Source organism: Fistularia commersonii, chromosome 23, assembly GCF_037954325.1.
Source record: "Fistularia commersonii isolate RoL2024-O1a breed Wild chromosome 23, RoL_Fcom_v1.0, whole genome shotgun sequence".
In the NCBI taxonomy this organism is placed as follows: domain Eukaryota; kingdom Metazoa; phylum Chordata; class Actinopteri; order Syngnathiformes; family Fistulariidae; genus Fistularia; species Fistularia commersonii.
Window position 1 is genome coordinate 9,183,228 of NC_141306.1, and position 14,971 is coordinate 9,198,198.

Sequence of the window (14,971 nt, forward strand, 5' to 3'; positions counted from 1 at the left end):
AAAGCGGCCCGCGGGCCAGAGTTTGACACCTATAATCTAATGAATGAATGGATGAATGAATAGTTGTATGACTTGTGAAGGAGTGGGTTAATAGTTGCACGTCTCTCTGTTAGATGTGAACGCATGAACGGTCGTCTGTCTCTACATGCGGCCCTGAGATCGACCGGCATCCGGTTCTGGGTGAAAGCCCACCTGCGACCCTGACTGCAGGATAGGCGGTACAGAAGATGAATGACCGAATGTATTTCCATGTTAAGATCAACCTTTCATCATTAAAACACAAGAACTTCCTGGGATCGGCGAGGCGACGGTTTGAATTCCTAGTGATCGGTCCAGATGGAAGGGCCGATGAATGTATGGCTGCTTTTCTTTTTTTCTTTTTTCTTTTCTCTTTTCAAATACTCCCAAGTCAGATTCTGCCTCCTAATTGCGCTTCTCTGTTCCAACGTCTGAACCGTTCAGTTGTCGTTCCAACATACATCAGGCCAGATGGACGTTTCAAACACTGGGCTTTCGTTCAGTCTCGTTGGAGAGTTCCAAGGACGCCGGAACGCACTTCCACCCTCTGCATCCTATCACAGCGGCTCAACTGGAACTCGAGAAGACAACGGCGAGAGTTTAACACTTGACTGCGATCGGTTAACCTCGGTGTCGAGTTGTTGGCGAAAAAAAAAAAAAAAAAAAGCGCAATTACACGTGATTGTCGTTTGATGTTTTTGTCAGGGTCTCCGCGGCGCGAGCCAGATGCAATCGAGACCCAATCATTCGGACGAATTGGAACTTTTTCTTCCTTCCTCCGCGAGATCGACGCCGACGGAGAGAGGCTTGACGTATTTCCAAGATGGCGACGGTCTGTTTTTTTTTTGGGCGGGATCTTTCGTGATCTATCCCGTTTCGGCCGTGACCTTCGACCGACCGGGTTGTTTTCGAGGTCGTTTCGAAGACAAAAGAGGAGGTTCGTGCTGCTTTACCAGCCGTTCGCTCAATATTAACGGGTTTAATGGCCGGACTCGCTCTCTCTGGAGCCGCCGACCGCCGCTTCACACGCTGCGGTTCCAAACGATGTTGCGGGTCTGACACGGCCGCCCCGGAGAGGCTGACAGATTAGCCGAGAGAGTTGGGCTTCACGTTACTTCAATGGGTGAAGAGATGAAAATAAACATTGTTATTATTATTATTGCGGCTACCTTCCACATGAGCCCTGTCTTGGGTGCGCCGCGGCGGTCTTTCGGTAGGGAGTACAAATATTAAAGGTGACGAGAGACGGAGTGCAATTTTGGTTTCAAGCAGCTCCCCGCTAAATACAGTTTCTTATTATTATTGTCTGTTGAAGGGTTCTCCCTTTGAAACAAACTGGATTCCATCTCGTGGCGGTTTAACCCCCCCCCAAAAAAATCTCTCGGGTTTAACCGCTCCCTTGTTAGTCCTGTCCTAGACCAGCTCTTCCCTCAACCTGCATTAAAAGCATCTTTCTGGACCTCGGCGAATTTTGGAGCGGTGCCGAACATCTATCGAGAAGCCCAACCGCCGCTCCCTGTCGACATAGCGACCCTTCTGCGGCACCCTCGTATCCCCGACTTACCAGGGAAAGGAAAATGCAGCTGCGGTCAGGAGAGCCGAGCGGAGCTACGGCTAAAGGTTTATAAGCCGCCGTTACGGCGCTATAGCACTTTACTGTATCTCGTAGGGACAGTTTACATACTTGCGTTGGAGACTAACGGGCTTGTAAAGTGTTAAAACGACAGAATACAACACGCGAGGCACTCAGAGGGATTCGCTATGAAAGGGGAAGCCTGAAACTGCCATTTCTGCTTTGGGATTAATACAAACTACCCAAAAAAAAAAAAAAAAAAAAAAGACCCCTCCCTGCGCTTTGCTTGCAAGCTGTATCTTTCTCGTACTTAAGTAGACACATCATGCTAGCTCGCTAGCACCGCGAGGCCTCTCGCTAAGTTTGTTGACCGGGGTTGCGGCGCACGATGAAGACGGTTTTCCAGTTAATCCCTCGACAAAACCGATGACGGCTTGGAGGACAATGTACAAGATAGCGCACGGACCCCGGGGTAGATTATGCGTCGAACACCCAAATACCGGAGAGAGACGTGGAAAACGAGCGAGGAAAAGATCCCCGAATTCAAATACATATCCAGACCCGACGCATTGATTTACCATCTGAGCGAGGACCGGAGAACTTTGGAGACTTTATAATAGCAGATGTATAACCGTGTCATATGCCAAATATCAATTTGCATTTCCTCGCATTTGATTGCACTTGACGATTATTCTCTCACTGCCAGAGCTCTCCGTCTCGGCCAACCTGCTCTCGTTTAATCAACTTTTGGCTGTGTTTTTTCGTGCGCGGCTCAAGTCGGTCCCAATGTAGCCTCATCGCTAAGCGGGGGGGGGGGGGCAAATCAGTGTAAAGCCTTAATAATATTCAGAAACTGCAGAGGGACGTCCTGAATGTCACCACCTGGGAAAATTACTTGTCCACGTATGTAAATGCACCGCATTGAGATGGAAGCTTCCCCGTCTCTGGACCAGCCGACCGCTCGGAGTTGCTTTACGACACACTCCCATTCAGCTACACACACACACACACACACACACACACACACATTTGCCTAGCGTTGGCAGGGACCGCGATGCAAGGTGCCAACTTGCCAACACATTCATACACTAATGACGAAGGCATTATAAGCCGTTCTGGGGCGGAGGAGGGGGGATATCGGGGGGGGGGGGAGAGCAGGGGCTCACTGTCTTAACTCAAGGACACTTGGACACATTAGAAACAAAGACGGTATTGTGGAGAGGAGAGCTGCGAGTAAAGAGGTAGAGGGAGGGAAAGAAAGAGTGGAAAAAGAAAGCGAGCAGTGAGGAGAGGAAAGGGAAGGACGAGCGAGGGAACGGAGGGTAGGAAACAAGGGAGGGTACGGGAGAGGAGGTTCAGATGGTTTCCATGTGTGGAGGAGCGGAGCTGAGCTGGCTCCAGGCGGGTGTGGTTGGACGCTAATGAGAAAAGTACCGGTGGTAATGGGGGAGGCATACGAACGAGGCACAGCGTGGCGAAACGAATGGGGCGAAAGGGGGAGAATGTAAAAACCTCGAGAAAGAGAGGGAGAGAGGGGGAATTTTCTCCGAGCGGGAGGGAGGAAAGTTAAGTAGGACAAGGCTACAACCAGAGATAAAGTTGAGCGGGGCGCTTGGCGAGGAGTACGTTCGAGAGGTACGCCGCCACGGAGAGCGGCGTGAGTCAAATAAACAGTGGAGTGCATACGGTGAACCACACACACACATACAGTCGGTGAACCACACACACACACACGAGGTGGAACACATGTGCGCGCAGGCGGACGTTGATGTCGCTAACGGTGCTAATGTCGCTAATCACGGCTCGGGATACATCCCCCGACCCAGATCTCCTACCTGTGTCTGCTGCGGGATGTTCAGAAAGTTGTTGTCCCGTGATCCGATGCCGACAAACCTGTTGGGAGCTGTGGCGCCTGGCGTGGAGTATGCTACAACAGGAGAGGAAGAAGGTCAGCGCGCACGAAAGGCAAGAGAAAAGGCTACGCTACCTGCGTGAGAGTCGGCGGATGGGATATATGGATACCCCCCTGTTTTGTCTGAATGTGATGAGCAAGAAGCTATAACTAGCGGATTAGCTTAGCTTAAAGACCGGAAATTTGGGAAAAAGCAAAACGGGCTGACCTAGATCTATGTCGCAAGGGTGTTGACATTACGGTCGCGTACGATAAGTAGACGCTTGCATCTGAAGCGATGCCCGTTGGCTGGTTAGCTTAGCAGAGCAACTGCTTTGCGCAAACTTGAAAACGGGAGAATCACAGCCTGTCTGGCTTAAAAAACCACGAGGCGGTTAGAAAATAAGAAAATAGCAACCAGGCTACCGCTGTATGCTGAGAACAAACACAGAATGTGTACTTTGGCACATTGTTTTTGTGGAGAACAATACACGAACATGTTTTACTTAGCTCTTAGCTAATTCCTGCTGCAGCTATTGGTACAAATCCATTCATCTGCGAAACGACTAGTCCTTTGACATATATACAGTAATCATGTCCTAAAAATAGTCAGTCAGAGTTTACCGCAAAAAAAAAGTACCACTTTCTTCGATTGAGGTCATAAAAACACCATAAACATGTCGGGGTACGCGATACGATTGAGAGCCGAGGATTCAAGTCCCTTCGATGAATCCACGCGGACGCGCAATGGAGCATACCGAGCCTCACTCAGGGACATTTCCTGGCATCAAAAGTCTGACAAATTTAGGGCAGTTTGAGGCACCCTACGGACTCCAGAATCTGAATCTTGCTCAAGACTCGAGATGTCGTGTGCGGACTTGTATGTTTAAGTCCGGGTGGGGAACAGTTTGGGGGGGAAAAAAGGGGAGACAGAGAGAAAGAGACTTCAGAAATGTAGTGGTAGTACTAAGTACCGAGTATAGGATAACATAGATAGGACATAAAGACTTCGAGACGCTGACTGGGGGAAGAACCAACAAACAAACAAACAAACAAACAGAGCAAACAAAAAGGAACACTAAAGTTGAAGGAAAGCTACAAAGAAAATAAAGTGCTCCATCCAGTGCCCCTCCTGTCAAGGCCAGGAAGACGAATGCGCTGTGAGAAAAACCCAACCACTTTGTTCCTTAAAATCCAAAAAGCTCCCAGAAGTCGTCTTAACAATCACAAATGCAAAAAAAAAAAAAAAAAAAAAAAAACATCATAATTCCACCAAAGTCCCTTCTCGGAGTATTATGGAGTCCTCATCAACTAACTGCCCTAAATTTGTGCCCTTCACAAACAAGAACAGATTAGCAACCGAAATCTTCTCAAGATTTGAGGGTTTCCTCTTGGGATTCACTGATGAGTCCAGCGGGGGGGGGGGGAGGGGGAGGAGGAGGAGGCGGGACGGGTGTTGGCGGCGGTGGAGGTGGCGGCGGTTGAAAGGAAGATTCGTAATGAGAAGAGCCGGGGGGGGCGATGACGACGATGAAGCGTCCGCGCTTCGGTGACACGTAGAGGGCGGTCAAAACCGAGGGGGACTTATAAAGACTCCTGGGGGGGGGGGGACGCCAAAGATGTCCGATGCTGTCTCGGGCTTGATTTACGTTCGTGAGCTCCGTCGGCCGCCGTCGTCTTCCAGGGTTAAGAAGGATGAAACACGGCAACGATGGCGCAGGAGGTCGGAGGAGGAACGGTTGGGGGCGGCGAGTCTCACTGGAGACGGTTCGTTTTCTACTTTCCTAGACTTTTGTTTTTGTCGATTTGGTTTCGGATAATGGTCTCTGCGGGGTCACTTACACGGAGATGCGGGCGAGGAGAGTCCGCCGTCGGGGGGTGTGCTGTTGGGTTTAGAGTCGGGCATAGGGAGGGGCACTGGGCGGGCCACTGGGGGAGGTGGAGGCAGCAAGAAGGAGCCTGGCATTTTGCTCTGACTGCTCCCGTTTGGCTGCAGACAACACAAATAGGATCAGGAGGGCGACACGCGACAATCCGCAGACACGGAATGAAAGAGGACGCAGCTCGGGAGACCAGGTCCAAAAAAAAAATATCCATGACGGAGTTGGGGGGTGGGGGTAAACGATGGTAGGTGGTGGAAAAAAAAAAAAACAACCAAAGGGATGATGGATGTGGACGCCATCTTTTATGGAGGTGTGTGAAATCATAATCGTCACAGGGTTGGATAGGAGTGGAGGCTGGAGGGGATGGATTCCACGAGGGTGGTCCGTGGCGGGTGCGGGAGTGAGCAAATCATCGGCGGGGGGTTCGTCCAGAGGGGGGGAAGGGGGGATGGCAAAAAAAAAAAAAAAATCAAAACCATGAGGAGGATAGTCTTCTACACAAGCACAACACCACCAACGATAGCGGCACCAAAAAAAAAAAAAAAAAAAAAAAAAATTCGAAACTGAAATCGTCACAGCTAGAGATGAGAACTGAAACACGGGGACACGACATGACGGATTCACCGTTGAGCTGATGACTGTAGAATCTGAGGGGTTGGGTGGAGCAAAAGAAAGAAATAGAAAAAGGAAGGATGGGGGAACGTCTGGTTCTGAAACAGCAAATGTCAAGTTGACATGGACAAGACAGCACACAGATCTGCCGACCAGCTGAGGTTTCTGCCTCCATGTGGTGTCGGGGTCGGCCGCGGAGTGTTGTACATCCAAAAACACCGAGGACACCCTGGGCTCTGTTTTCCGGCGGGATCCAATGGCCCGACAAAGACCGCAGGTGTCGTCATAGGCTTCCGGCCGACGGAAATCCCGAACGATCGTCTTCATCGTGACGCGATTCATTTACGTCCCCCCCCCCACCCAACATCCGCTTTCACTTAGCGGCAAATTGGTATTATTTACTGTAAATCAACATCAGACACACACCATTATTGGAAGACGGTCGCTGGCGATGGATGAAACCCGACTCGCGGTCGGACGTCATGTTCCGCAATGGACATCTGATCGAAGTTCCATCAGGATGAGGACATTTATCCAAATGATCTAGTAGAAATAGCATAGCCAGTACCTTGAGATGCGTAATAAACTGGCTAGTCACCAATTGTGAGTCCGATGCGTTTGTTTAAACATAAGGATATATAGCCGGTGGTGCTCACACACAGACGTGTATGCTTTTGTTGCTTTATCCTTATTAGGTTTGTAGTTTTGGACGAATGAAGGAGAAAGATATCCCTAAATATATCCCTAAAGTTCATGTTTGTGATCCAGGCCAGCGGATCAGCTCTTTGGTAATGTTTGTCTCACTTCCTGGTCACAAAGTCATGTGACCATTTGTGAACCGAGGGATTTCGAGATACTGTTTGGACCCATTCGCAGAGGAAGAAGGCGATCTCCGCCATTTAGCCGGCCATTTGAACCACACGCTTCAGAGCATCGGAATAGAGCCACAGTTTTTGGACATACAACACCGAAAAGAGAGCTGACGTCGCAGCCCCTCCACCGAAGTGTACGACATCTCCCGAATTTCTCCCTGTGACCGGACAGCTCACTGTCTGAGTATCTGAGGCCGGAAAACAAAACGCGGCGTTGCGGCAATGTCGACTTGAAGTTCTCAGGAAACCGTCTCATTGGTTACTTTCCTCAGCCTTACCTCACGACATAAACATTTTTGCCGGATACTTGAATAAGACAGTACAACAAAGACGTAGCAGAAGCACGGCTACGTGCACGCGAGTTTATCGATAGACATTTGAGTGATCGTCCGCCGTGAGTGGGATGCGTCTTGCGGGGATTTATTTAAGCCAAAAATACAAATCTGTTGCTAAGCGCTAGGTGTGGGGTTGTCCGGCCCCCGGTCCTCCCTTACCTGCCCGCCAGCCTGCCCTGAGCCATCAGCACAGACGAACTGCACGAATTCCTTCAGGGGATCTTGTCCAGGGTGGTGGTGGTAGCGGATGGTTGGGTGGGTGAAGTAAGGGCTAGACTGCTGGATGATGGAGGGAGACGGGAAGTGCAAGGCTGAGGCTGAAGCACGAGGACTCCCTGCGGAAAAGAGACGGCTCGGTTAGACAGAGACGAGCGAGGGGGGAGGGACTGAACGCTTGGACTCACACCAGCGGACGAGCACGGTGATTTTATGAATGACGGCGCCGACATCACACCACGACTGGAAAACCAAAAACATTCAAATCCGGCAAACAGAGAATATTAGAAGAAAAAGAAAAGGTTCGGCGCTGAACAGATGCAGACTGTTCGCGGACATTGCGTTCACATTTTTCAGCTCTCAAAGAGAGCGCTGAAGGACTTCAGTCAACGCTGTTTACACAGTAGGCACATGTTCAAACACACACACACACACACACACACACACTGGGCTGTTTAACATCATGTAAGCCTTGTGCATGACAGGTGGATATCGCTCATTTACAAATGTTATTTAAGTACAACAACCAGCAGATTACCGTAATTTCAAGACTACTGAGCGCACCTCAATGTAAGCCGCACCGACTAGCCGATCGCTATCTCGGGCTTCCTCCTGCGCACTAAAACCGTCAAAGTCGTCGTCTTCGGTGTCGCAGTTGAACGGACTCAGAATTTCCCGGTCATTTCATGCGTCCGATGTGACGAGGATTAACGTTTTAGCGGCGTGAAGCTCGTTAGCGTCCCCCATCCAGAAAAAGTCCATATATTAGCCGCATTGTTGTTGACGTGAAAAAAGTCGCGGCTTATCGTTCGGAAATTACGGTAGATTTGAAATCATGATGAAATGCAAGATATATACACTGCTCAAAAAAATAAAGGGAACACTTAAAAAACACATCCTAGATCTAAATGAATGAAATATTCTTATGAAATACTTTGCTCTTTACACAGTTGAATGTGCTGACAACAAAATCACACAAAAATGATCAATGGAAATCAATTGTATCAACACATGGAGGTCTGGATTAGGAATCACACTCAAAATTAAAGTGTAAAAACAAACTCCAGGCAGATCCAACTTTGATGTAATGTCCTTAAAACAAGTCAAAATGAATCTGTGTTGCTTCCTGAGTGGACACTATGATTTCACAGAAGTGTGATTGACTTGGAGTTACATTGTGTTGTTCAAGTGTTCCCTTTATTTTTTTGAGCAGTATATATGTGTGTGTGTGTGTGTGTGTCTGTGTGTGTGTGTGTGTGTGTGTGTGTGTGTGTGTGTGTGTGTGATCCACCAATCACGGGTGAAACCCAGCCTCACGCCCTGGGATCGGCTCCAGCAGTATACACAACCTGACGTGCTGCAACCTAACATCGATGTGTTTGTAAGGGCGTCCGCTTATTCCATCACCTATTCAAAACAAACAGTACAGGCCACTACAGACATTTCTTAGCCCGGGCTCACTATACAAGGGGTATATATCGCTTTACTTTTTCGTAGAAGAATAGAGAAGCGCCAGACAAAGCGGAGAGCCGGTGACATGGTTGATGTGTGACAGAGGAGCAGTTGGTTAAGCCGTTCTCCCACACAAAGGGCTCTCTGTCGGACCCGAATCCATCACTAAATCTCCTTGATTTGTATTGGGAGCCCGTCCTCCTCTTAACCGCGCCAGTCTGACACCCGTCCCGTCCAGGGCCCCCAGCTGGCCGGCGTAGGCTGCCAACACCCGTCGCCGCTTACGTCTCCGATATATTGTGCGCGCTGATGTCGTGGGCGAGCGTGCCAGCCCGGCTGCCGTAACCCCCGCCCCCCCTAACCCGACTGGGAGCTACGCCTCCGAGCCCGGCGACACCTTCCTTACATGCCAAGCTGCCTGCTCCCCAGCGGACCTAAAGCCCCTGCCCCCTGTTAATCCCATTAGAGACCGGGCGAAGGCCAAGCGCTTCGGGGGCACGGGGGCGGGATTGGGTGCCGGAGGTGGCGTTAAGGGGGATCGGAAGGGAATCCTTCCCAATTCCCCTCCGAGAGACCGTTGATAGGCAGCGAAGGAACAAACCCGGCCGCCGCGCCGACACCGCCGTCAGCGGCTAGCCGGAACATGCCCCGCCATCCAGCCTGGCCAACCCCTTAATCCCAGCGGATCATGTCTTCCACGGGGAACAGAACCGTTGACAATGTGGTGAGCGCTTTCACGTCATCGTGGGAACGACCACATCGTGTACTAAAACTAAGTTTGCGCACAAAGAAACAAATTACAGCTATATAAATCACAACCATGTTGACCGAAGGGGGGAAAAAAAAAAAAAAAAGGAGGGGACGCCGTGTGCACGACAGCGTACGTGAGCGGAGAAAAAGATTTACTGCAGTTTCATCCGCAGGAGAACGGGGCCCGTCGCAAACCGCCGAGGAGGATTTAATGAGACAGTGGTCAACCTCATCGCCTCACATCTGCTCGCCGGCTTCCAAAAGCTTTTGATGTCGCCCAACTGCGGAACCGGAGCGCAGGGCTTGGTGAACTTCTCCCTCTTCGGCTCCAAATTTGTACCTCGCGAAAAGCCGGGACGTCCTTTTTCCCGTCGTCACGGTGTCGGTAGAACCGCGAGGGTGACTTATCTATCGGTCCCTTTCGCCACCGTTTAACACCCGATGTTATCTTGAGCTTCTTCTTCTGCAGGAGGATCACCTGTCGTGACTTTAAGCGCAATATTTACACGTTGATACCGGCTTCACGTTTCCATCCCGGGAACAAACGCGCGAGAACAAAATGTTCTAAACGGTAACCTAGCTGTCCTTAACCGGCTGAGGTAGAAGGCCGCCCGCTTTGAGCCGGGTTTTGTCCGAGGTTAAAGGCTGTCACCCCGTGCTCGCTCATGGGGGACTGTTGGGTTTCTGTCACCTGTCGCGTCCAGACCTGCTCTACATGTCAGCTGAGAAATATCATCTGATCGCAGACGCCTGGCCGATGAACCGAGGAACCGACGTCTTGAGACTTTTCCAGACGCCGTTCCTCGAAGCCTCTGCCTCACACCCTTTCTTTGTCCTCCGGTCTGCGTTATGACGTGCTATCCTTAGCCATCTTTTTTTTTTTTTTTTTTTTTTTACTGTGCACTTTATGTGCTTGCGGCTTTCCTCGTATAACTGGTCCCATACAAATAAAAACATCTCGCCGTGTTTATTCCTTCCTCTGTGATGTCATCACCGCAGTCCCCTTTTAGACAAAAGCTAAATGCTATGTATATATAGCTAACTAAGAGCTGAGAACTCTCGGTTGAGTCATAATGGAAGTGATATTGTTTTTCTGGAAAAGTAGAATGGCGTCCCGTTCATCCACGATCTTAACTCCCATTTATTTCTACCCCAACAGAGGGTGCGTGAAACCGAGCAAGCCAGCTAAGCTAGCTTAGCAACGCCTAGCGCTGTTGTTTATAGCTCAGAATTCCCCAGAACTTCCATCCATCCATCTTCCCTCGCTTATCCGAAGTCGATCGTGGGGGCAGCAGCTGGAGCGGTGAGGCCCGGACCCCCCTCTTGCCCGCCACATGGTCCAGCTCCTCTGGGGGGACCCCAAGGCGTTCCCAGGCCAGCCTGGAGACATAAGTCTCTCGAGCTGTCCTGGGTCTTCCCTGTGGTCTCCTCCCAGATGTCACAGTGTAAAACAACAGAGGACACTCATGCTCAAGTGCTACCGGGTCAAAAGGAGACCCGAATGTAAGTTACCGCAACACTGTTATGCTAGCTTTTTGCATTTCTACACCTATTCTCCCGATGCTGCTAATCATGTAGCTTGTTTGTAAGTATGCAGAATAAACTAAATACTAAAACTGTTTTCCTTTGTTTCTGACTGTTTTTCTAGTCACTTCAAATCCTGTTATCATAGCGGAGGACTTTGCTTATTTTCACATGACTGAATTGAATGGACGAGCCACGGCTACTTGGTAACCGGAAACGGTATCAGAAATGAGTTTCTTCAACCATCTTCAACATCTTCAACAATGGAAGTACACGGCAGGATCCGCAGAGTCCACTTCCATGGTATCTTTGAAAAGGAATACAACTTAAGGTTGAATACCGACGGAATTAATCCATCGCGGCGCCAGCTGTGACTTTGCATCGGCCCATTGTGTCGAAGAAGGACCCGAGCCAGAAGGCGAAGCTCTTGATTCAACCGTTAAATCGACGTTTCCTTTCTCACCTCCGGTCCTGATACACGGATACAAGCGGTTTCCTCCGCCGGGTGTCCGGGATCTACCTTAGCGATCTGGCGAGGCGGCTCGAGGCATCGGGTCAGGAAGGACGCCTCCCTGCCGAGGTGTTCCTGGCACACGGAGCCCCGGGGAAGTCGGAAATTTAACATTCTTATAGAGCATTTCTAAGCTCGAACATTTCTGGTATAAACATTCAGCCTCCTTTTTTCGATTGCAGGGGTCTGTTATCACGAGACGCGCCGGCCTGCCTCATACATCCAACTGTGATCCGATTGAACTCCTGCAGATCGTTTCATGCTGATGAAATGCGGAGGAGCGGCGCTGCAAGAGATTCCTTATTTCTCTACAAATAATGGACCCTCGGCGTTCAGAGTTTGCAGATACAATAACCCTCAAGCTGCAAAAAGGATAATCCAGGATTGCATGGGAAGCTCATCGACCTGTAATGCAATGTTGTGATTCTTTTTTTCAAATGTTCATTCATTCATTTATTTATTCATCGATTATCTATACCGCTTATCCTGCAAGCAGGGTTGGAGCCTTTCACAGCTGTTGTTTGGTGAGAGGCGGAACACGTAATTATCGAGACAAACAACCGTTCACCCTCTCATCCATGCGTCGTACAAGAGATACACAATTTCATTCACACATAATACAGAGACATACAACCGTTCGCCGTCTCGTTCATACGTCTAGGCAATCTGTCAGTCGCCATTCCATATCACCGCTTCAAGATGGTGAAGTTAGATTGATAATAATGCAGTGAATAAATAAAATAAAACGTTCTTCTGTGTTGGAAGACAACTGGTCGGGATCTCCATCATACAAACCTGCCCTTGGATATTTGAGAAATCAAACAATGACACGGGATTGGAGAGCAAGTAAAGATCCTACGGCGGATGGCAAAGCCTTTCCAGGTGTGTGACCTCCACCGTGCACAACAAACATCACCCGCCATGTTTTTCGCACAGCAGGAGGCACCGCGGGGGGGGGGGGGGGGGGGGGGGGGGGGGAGCGGCTGCGAGCAAAAAAAATGACGAGAAACACGAAAAGTCGCCCCGAACCCGGCCTCCTCGGGCCAACTCCCGCCCGAACTCTGCAGGATCAGAACCGGCAGAGGGGGCGGAGGAGGCCGCGGGGAGCGCGAGCCCCCCTGCCGAGCAAACCCGAACCCTTCACTCCCTTCCCAGCGGCTCTCGTCTCCCAATCACAACGCCCCCCGCCTCTGCGCCGCTAGCTTGGCGGGGCTAAAGTAGTGTGGTGGCGGGGTGGGTGGGTGGGGTGGTGTTGAGGGGAGCGGGGGTTCGGAGGGGGGTAGGAGGAGGGGTGGGTGGGTGGGTGAAGAGGGGGGGGCGATCGGGGGGGGGGGTTCGAGAGCTGGGGTCGGTCTCACCTGGTCTCACTCCCGCCAGCATTGGCAGTGGGTGGTGGGTGAACGCCATGCGGGGGGACCTCGTCTGGGAGGACAGGGCGCTGAAATCGAATTTCCCCGGCTTCTTAAGAGAACCAGGCGACGAGAGTCCTGGTAAAAAAGGGGATCAACAAAACGGCAGAACAGAGACGAGGTTTTAATCAAACATGGCTGCTTTCGCTCACTTTGACTCTAATAAAAAAAAAAAAAAAAAAAAAAAAGATTAAAAAAGTAAACTTATCAAAACGGTTTTTCTCTAATTTGATTGCAAGAATCAAATGATTACTAAATCAATGGATTGATCGATTGAATCATTCATTGATTTGATGATTGGTTTAACATACAGACGGGTCAATTAGATATCGCTATCCAGTGCTCTGTTTGCGTGCAGCCAGCGGGCCATACCAAGTCTGTCAATTAAAGGGGGGGGGGTCGGGGGCGGGCGGGGTCCGGGGAGAGGCCATGTTTTCAAGCAGCGGGGGTTCAGAGTGAAGGGGGGGGGGGGGGGGGGTGACGGGAGAGAGGGGGTGGGGTCGCCCGGGGAGGACGGGGGCAGTGTTTCAGGAGACAGGAGAGCTGGGAAATGCGATGGCGGTCCAACTACGGTAGCCGGGGCGTGCGCGCCGCAAAACGCCACGGGGGCAAACCTCGGAAAGATCAGAAGCGGAAAAAAAAACAAAAAAAAAAAAACAGCGAGGACTCCTCCAGGGAACTCCGCGCTCTCACAGCACCTCCACGCAAACACACTCACAAACACCGGCCATCCCGCTCGGGTTGCCTCTTTAGAGCGAATGGGGTTTTGGCTGGCCTCGTATCTGGGGCAGAATGTGTTTTTCCATCCGGCGCCGGCGCCAGCTACGCGCCTATGTATAACTGCGGAACAGAGAGCCAAAACACACACACACACACACACACACACACACACCGACGGACCCACTGATGTCGCAGCCTTCGGCGTATCTGACCGTCAGGTATCCTGTGATACCGCCTTCAGACGTGCCGTTTATCATTTAAGAATAAAAAACCTCAGACTCGCACACGCTAAGCACACGCAAGCTGTTCGGGCCGGGTGTCGAGCGCCGGGCAGACCGCCAGCGGAGGCCGGATGGGAAAGAGCTGCAGAAAGACGGAAGGAGTTAATCGGGAGAGAAGCGGTGTCTGCACGGCCAACACACACACACACACACACACACACACACAGGCACGCACGCACGCAGACAAACGTATTAAAGTGTCCCCCCTCTGTCTATAAATGTCGGCTGAGGTGGAGGGACGACATGAAATATCCCTCATTTCGGTTGAAAATTGGGGCACGCTAAGTAAAGGCTGGGGCCCACCGGCGGACCAGAAACATGGCCAAAAGTGTGAGAGCCGCGGATAAAAGAGTTTTCCCTCCTATGATCAAGGCCTGGTGTGGTGGCCACTGAGGGTTCTTATTTTGATGTATGGTAATCCAAAGGCGCAATTTAGAACTTCAGGGTTTGAGGACCAACGCCAAATGGCGCGTTTGACCTCTGCCGGGAACCGCAGCGTTGGATATACGCTGAAATTAAACCCCTTGAAAGAACAATCCATAAAAGACAGAGTATAGTAAAAAGCAAGAAAACACACACACACACACACACACACACACACACCACACATATACACACACACGCCGGCGTGGACGCACAGACCTCATTACTATTCTCTAAAACATAATGAGATCATATTTTATTTGCCTCCAGAAAAAAAAAAAAAAGGGATAAACCCCATAAACTATTAACGACACAATATTCACACATATAAAACAAACATTTACATAAAAACCTGGGTAATTTCAACATGGCCCGCAGAGATGTGGAAATAGATTTTATGAGCCGAGCGTATAAAGTCCGACAACGGATTTCTGAAAGGCTTTTTTTTTAATGCTTCACTGGGAAATGTTTTTTGTTTTTTTTTTTATCGCTATTTACCCA

The 14,971-nt window shown here is 50.3% G+C and overlaps 1 protein-coding gene across 11 annotated transcripts in view; it reads right to left on the bottom strand.

Moving 5' to 3' along the window:
• The window catches only part of nfixb (nuclear factor I/Xb), a 132,374-nt gene that overhangs the window by 5,711 nt on the left and 111,692 nt on the right, over window positions 1-14,971 (bottom strand). For 6 of the 11 annotated variants that reach the window (XM_086170277.1, XM_086170276.1, XM_086170274.1 and 3 more), the window contains 2 exons: window positions 7,344-7,519; window positions 3,427-3,518 (listed from right to left, as the gene is read on the bottom strand). In XM_086170277.1, the coding sequence (XP_086026403.1) occupies window positions 3,447-3,518; window positions 7,344-7,519 (248 nt within the window). In that variant the 3' untranslated portion in view covers window positions 3,427-3,446. Of the gene's footprint in view, window positions 1-3,426; window positions 3,519-7,343; window positions 7,520-12,995; window positions 13,125-14,971 lie in introns of all 11 variants that reach the window. The other 5 variants (XM_086170269.1, XM_086170271.1, XM_086170268.1 and 2 more) reach the window with 1 other exon arrangement.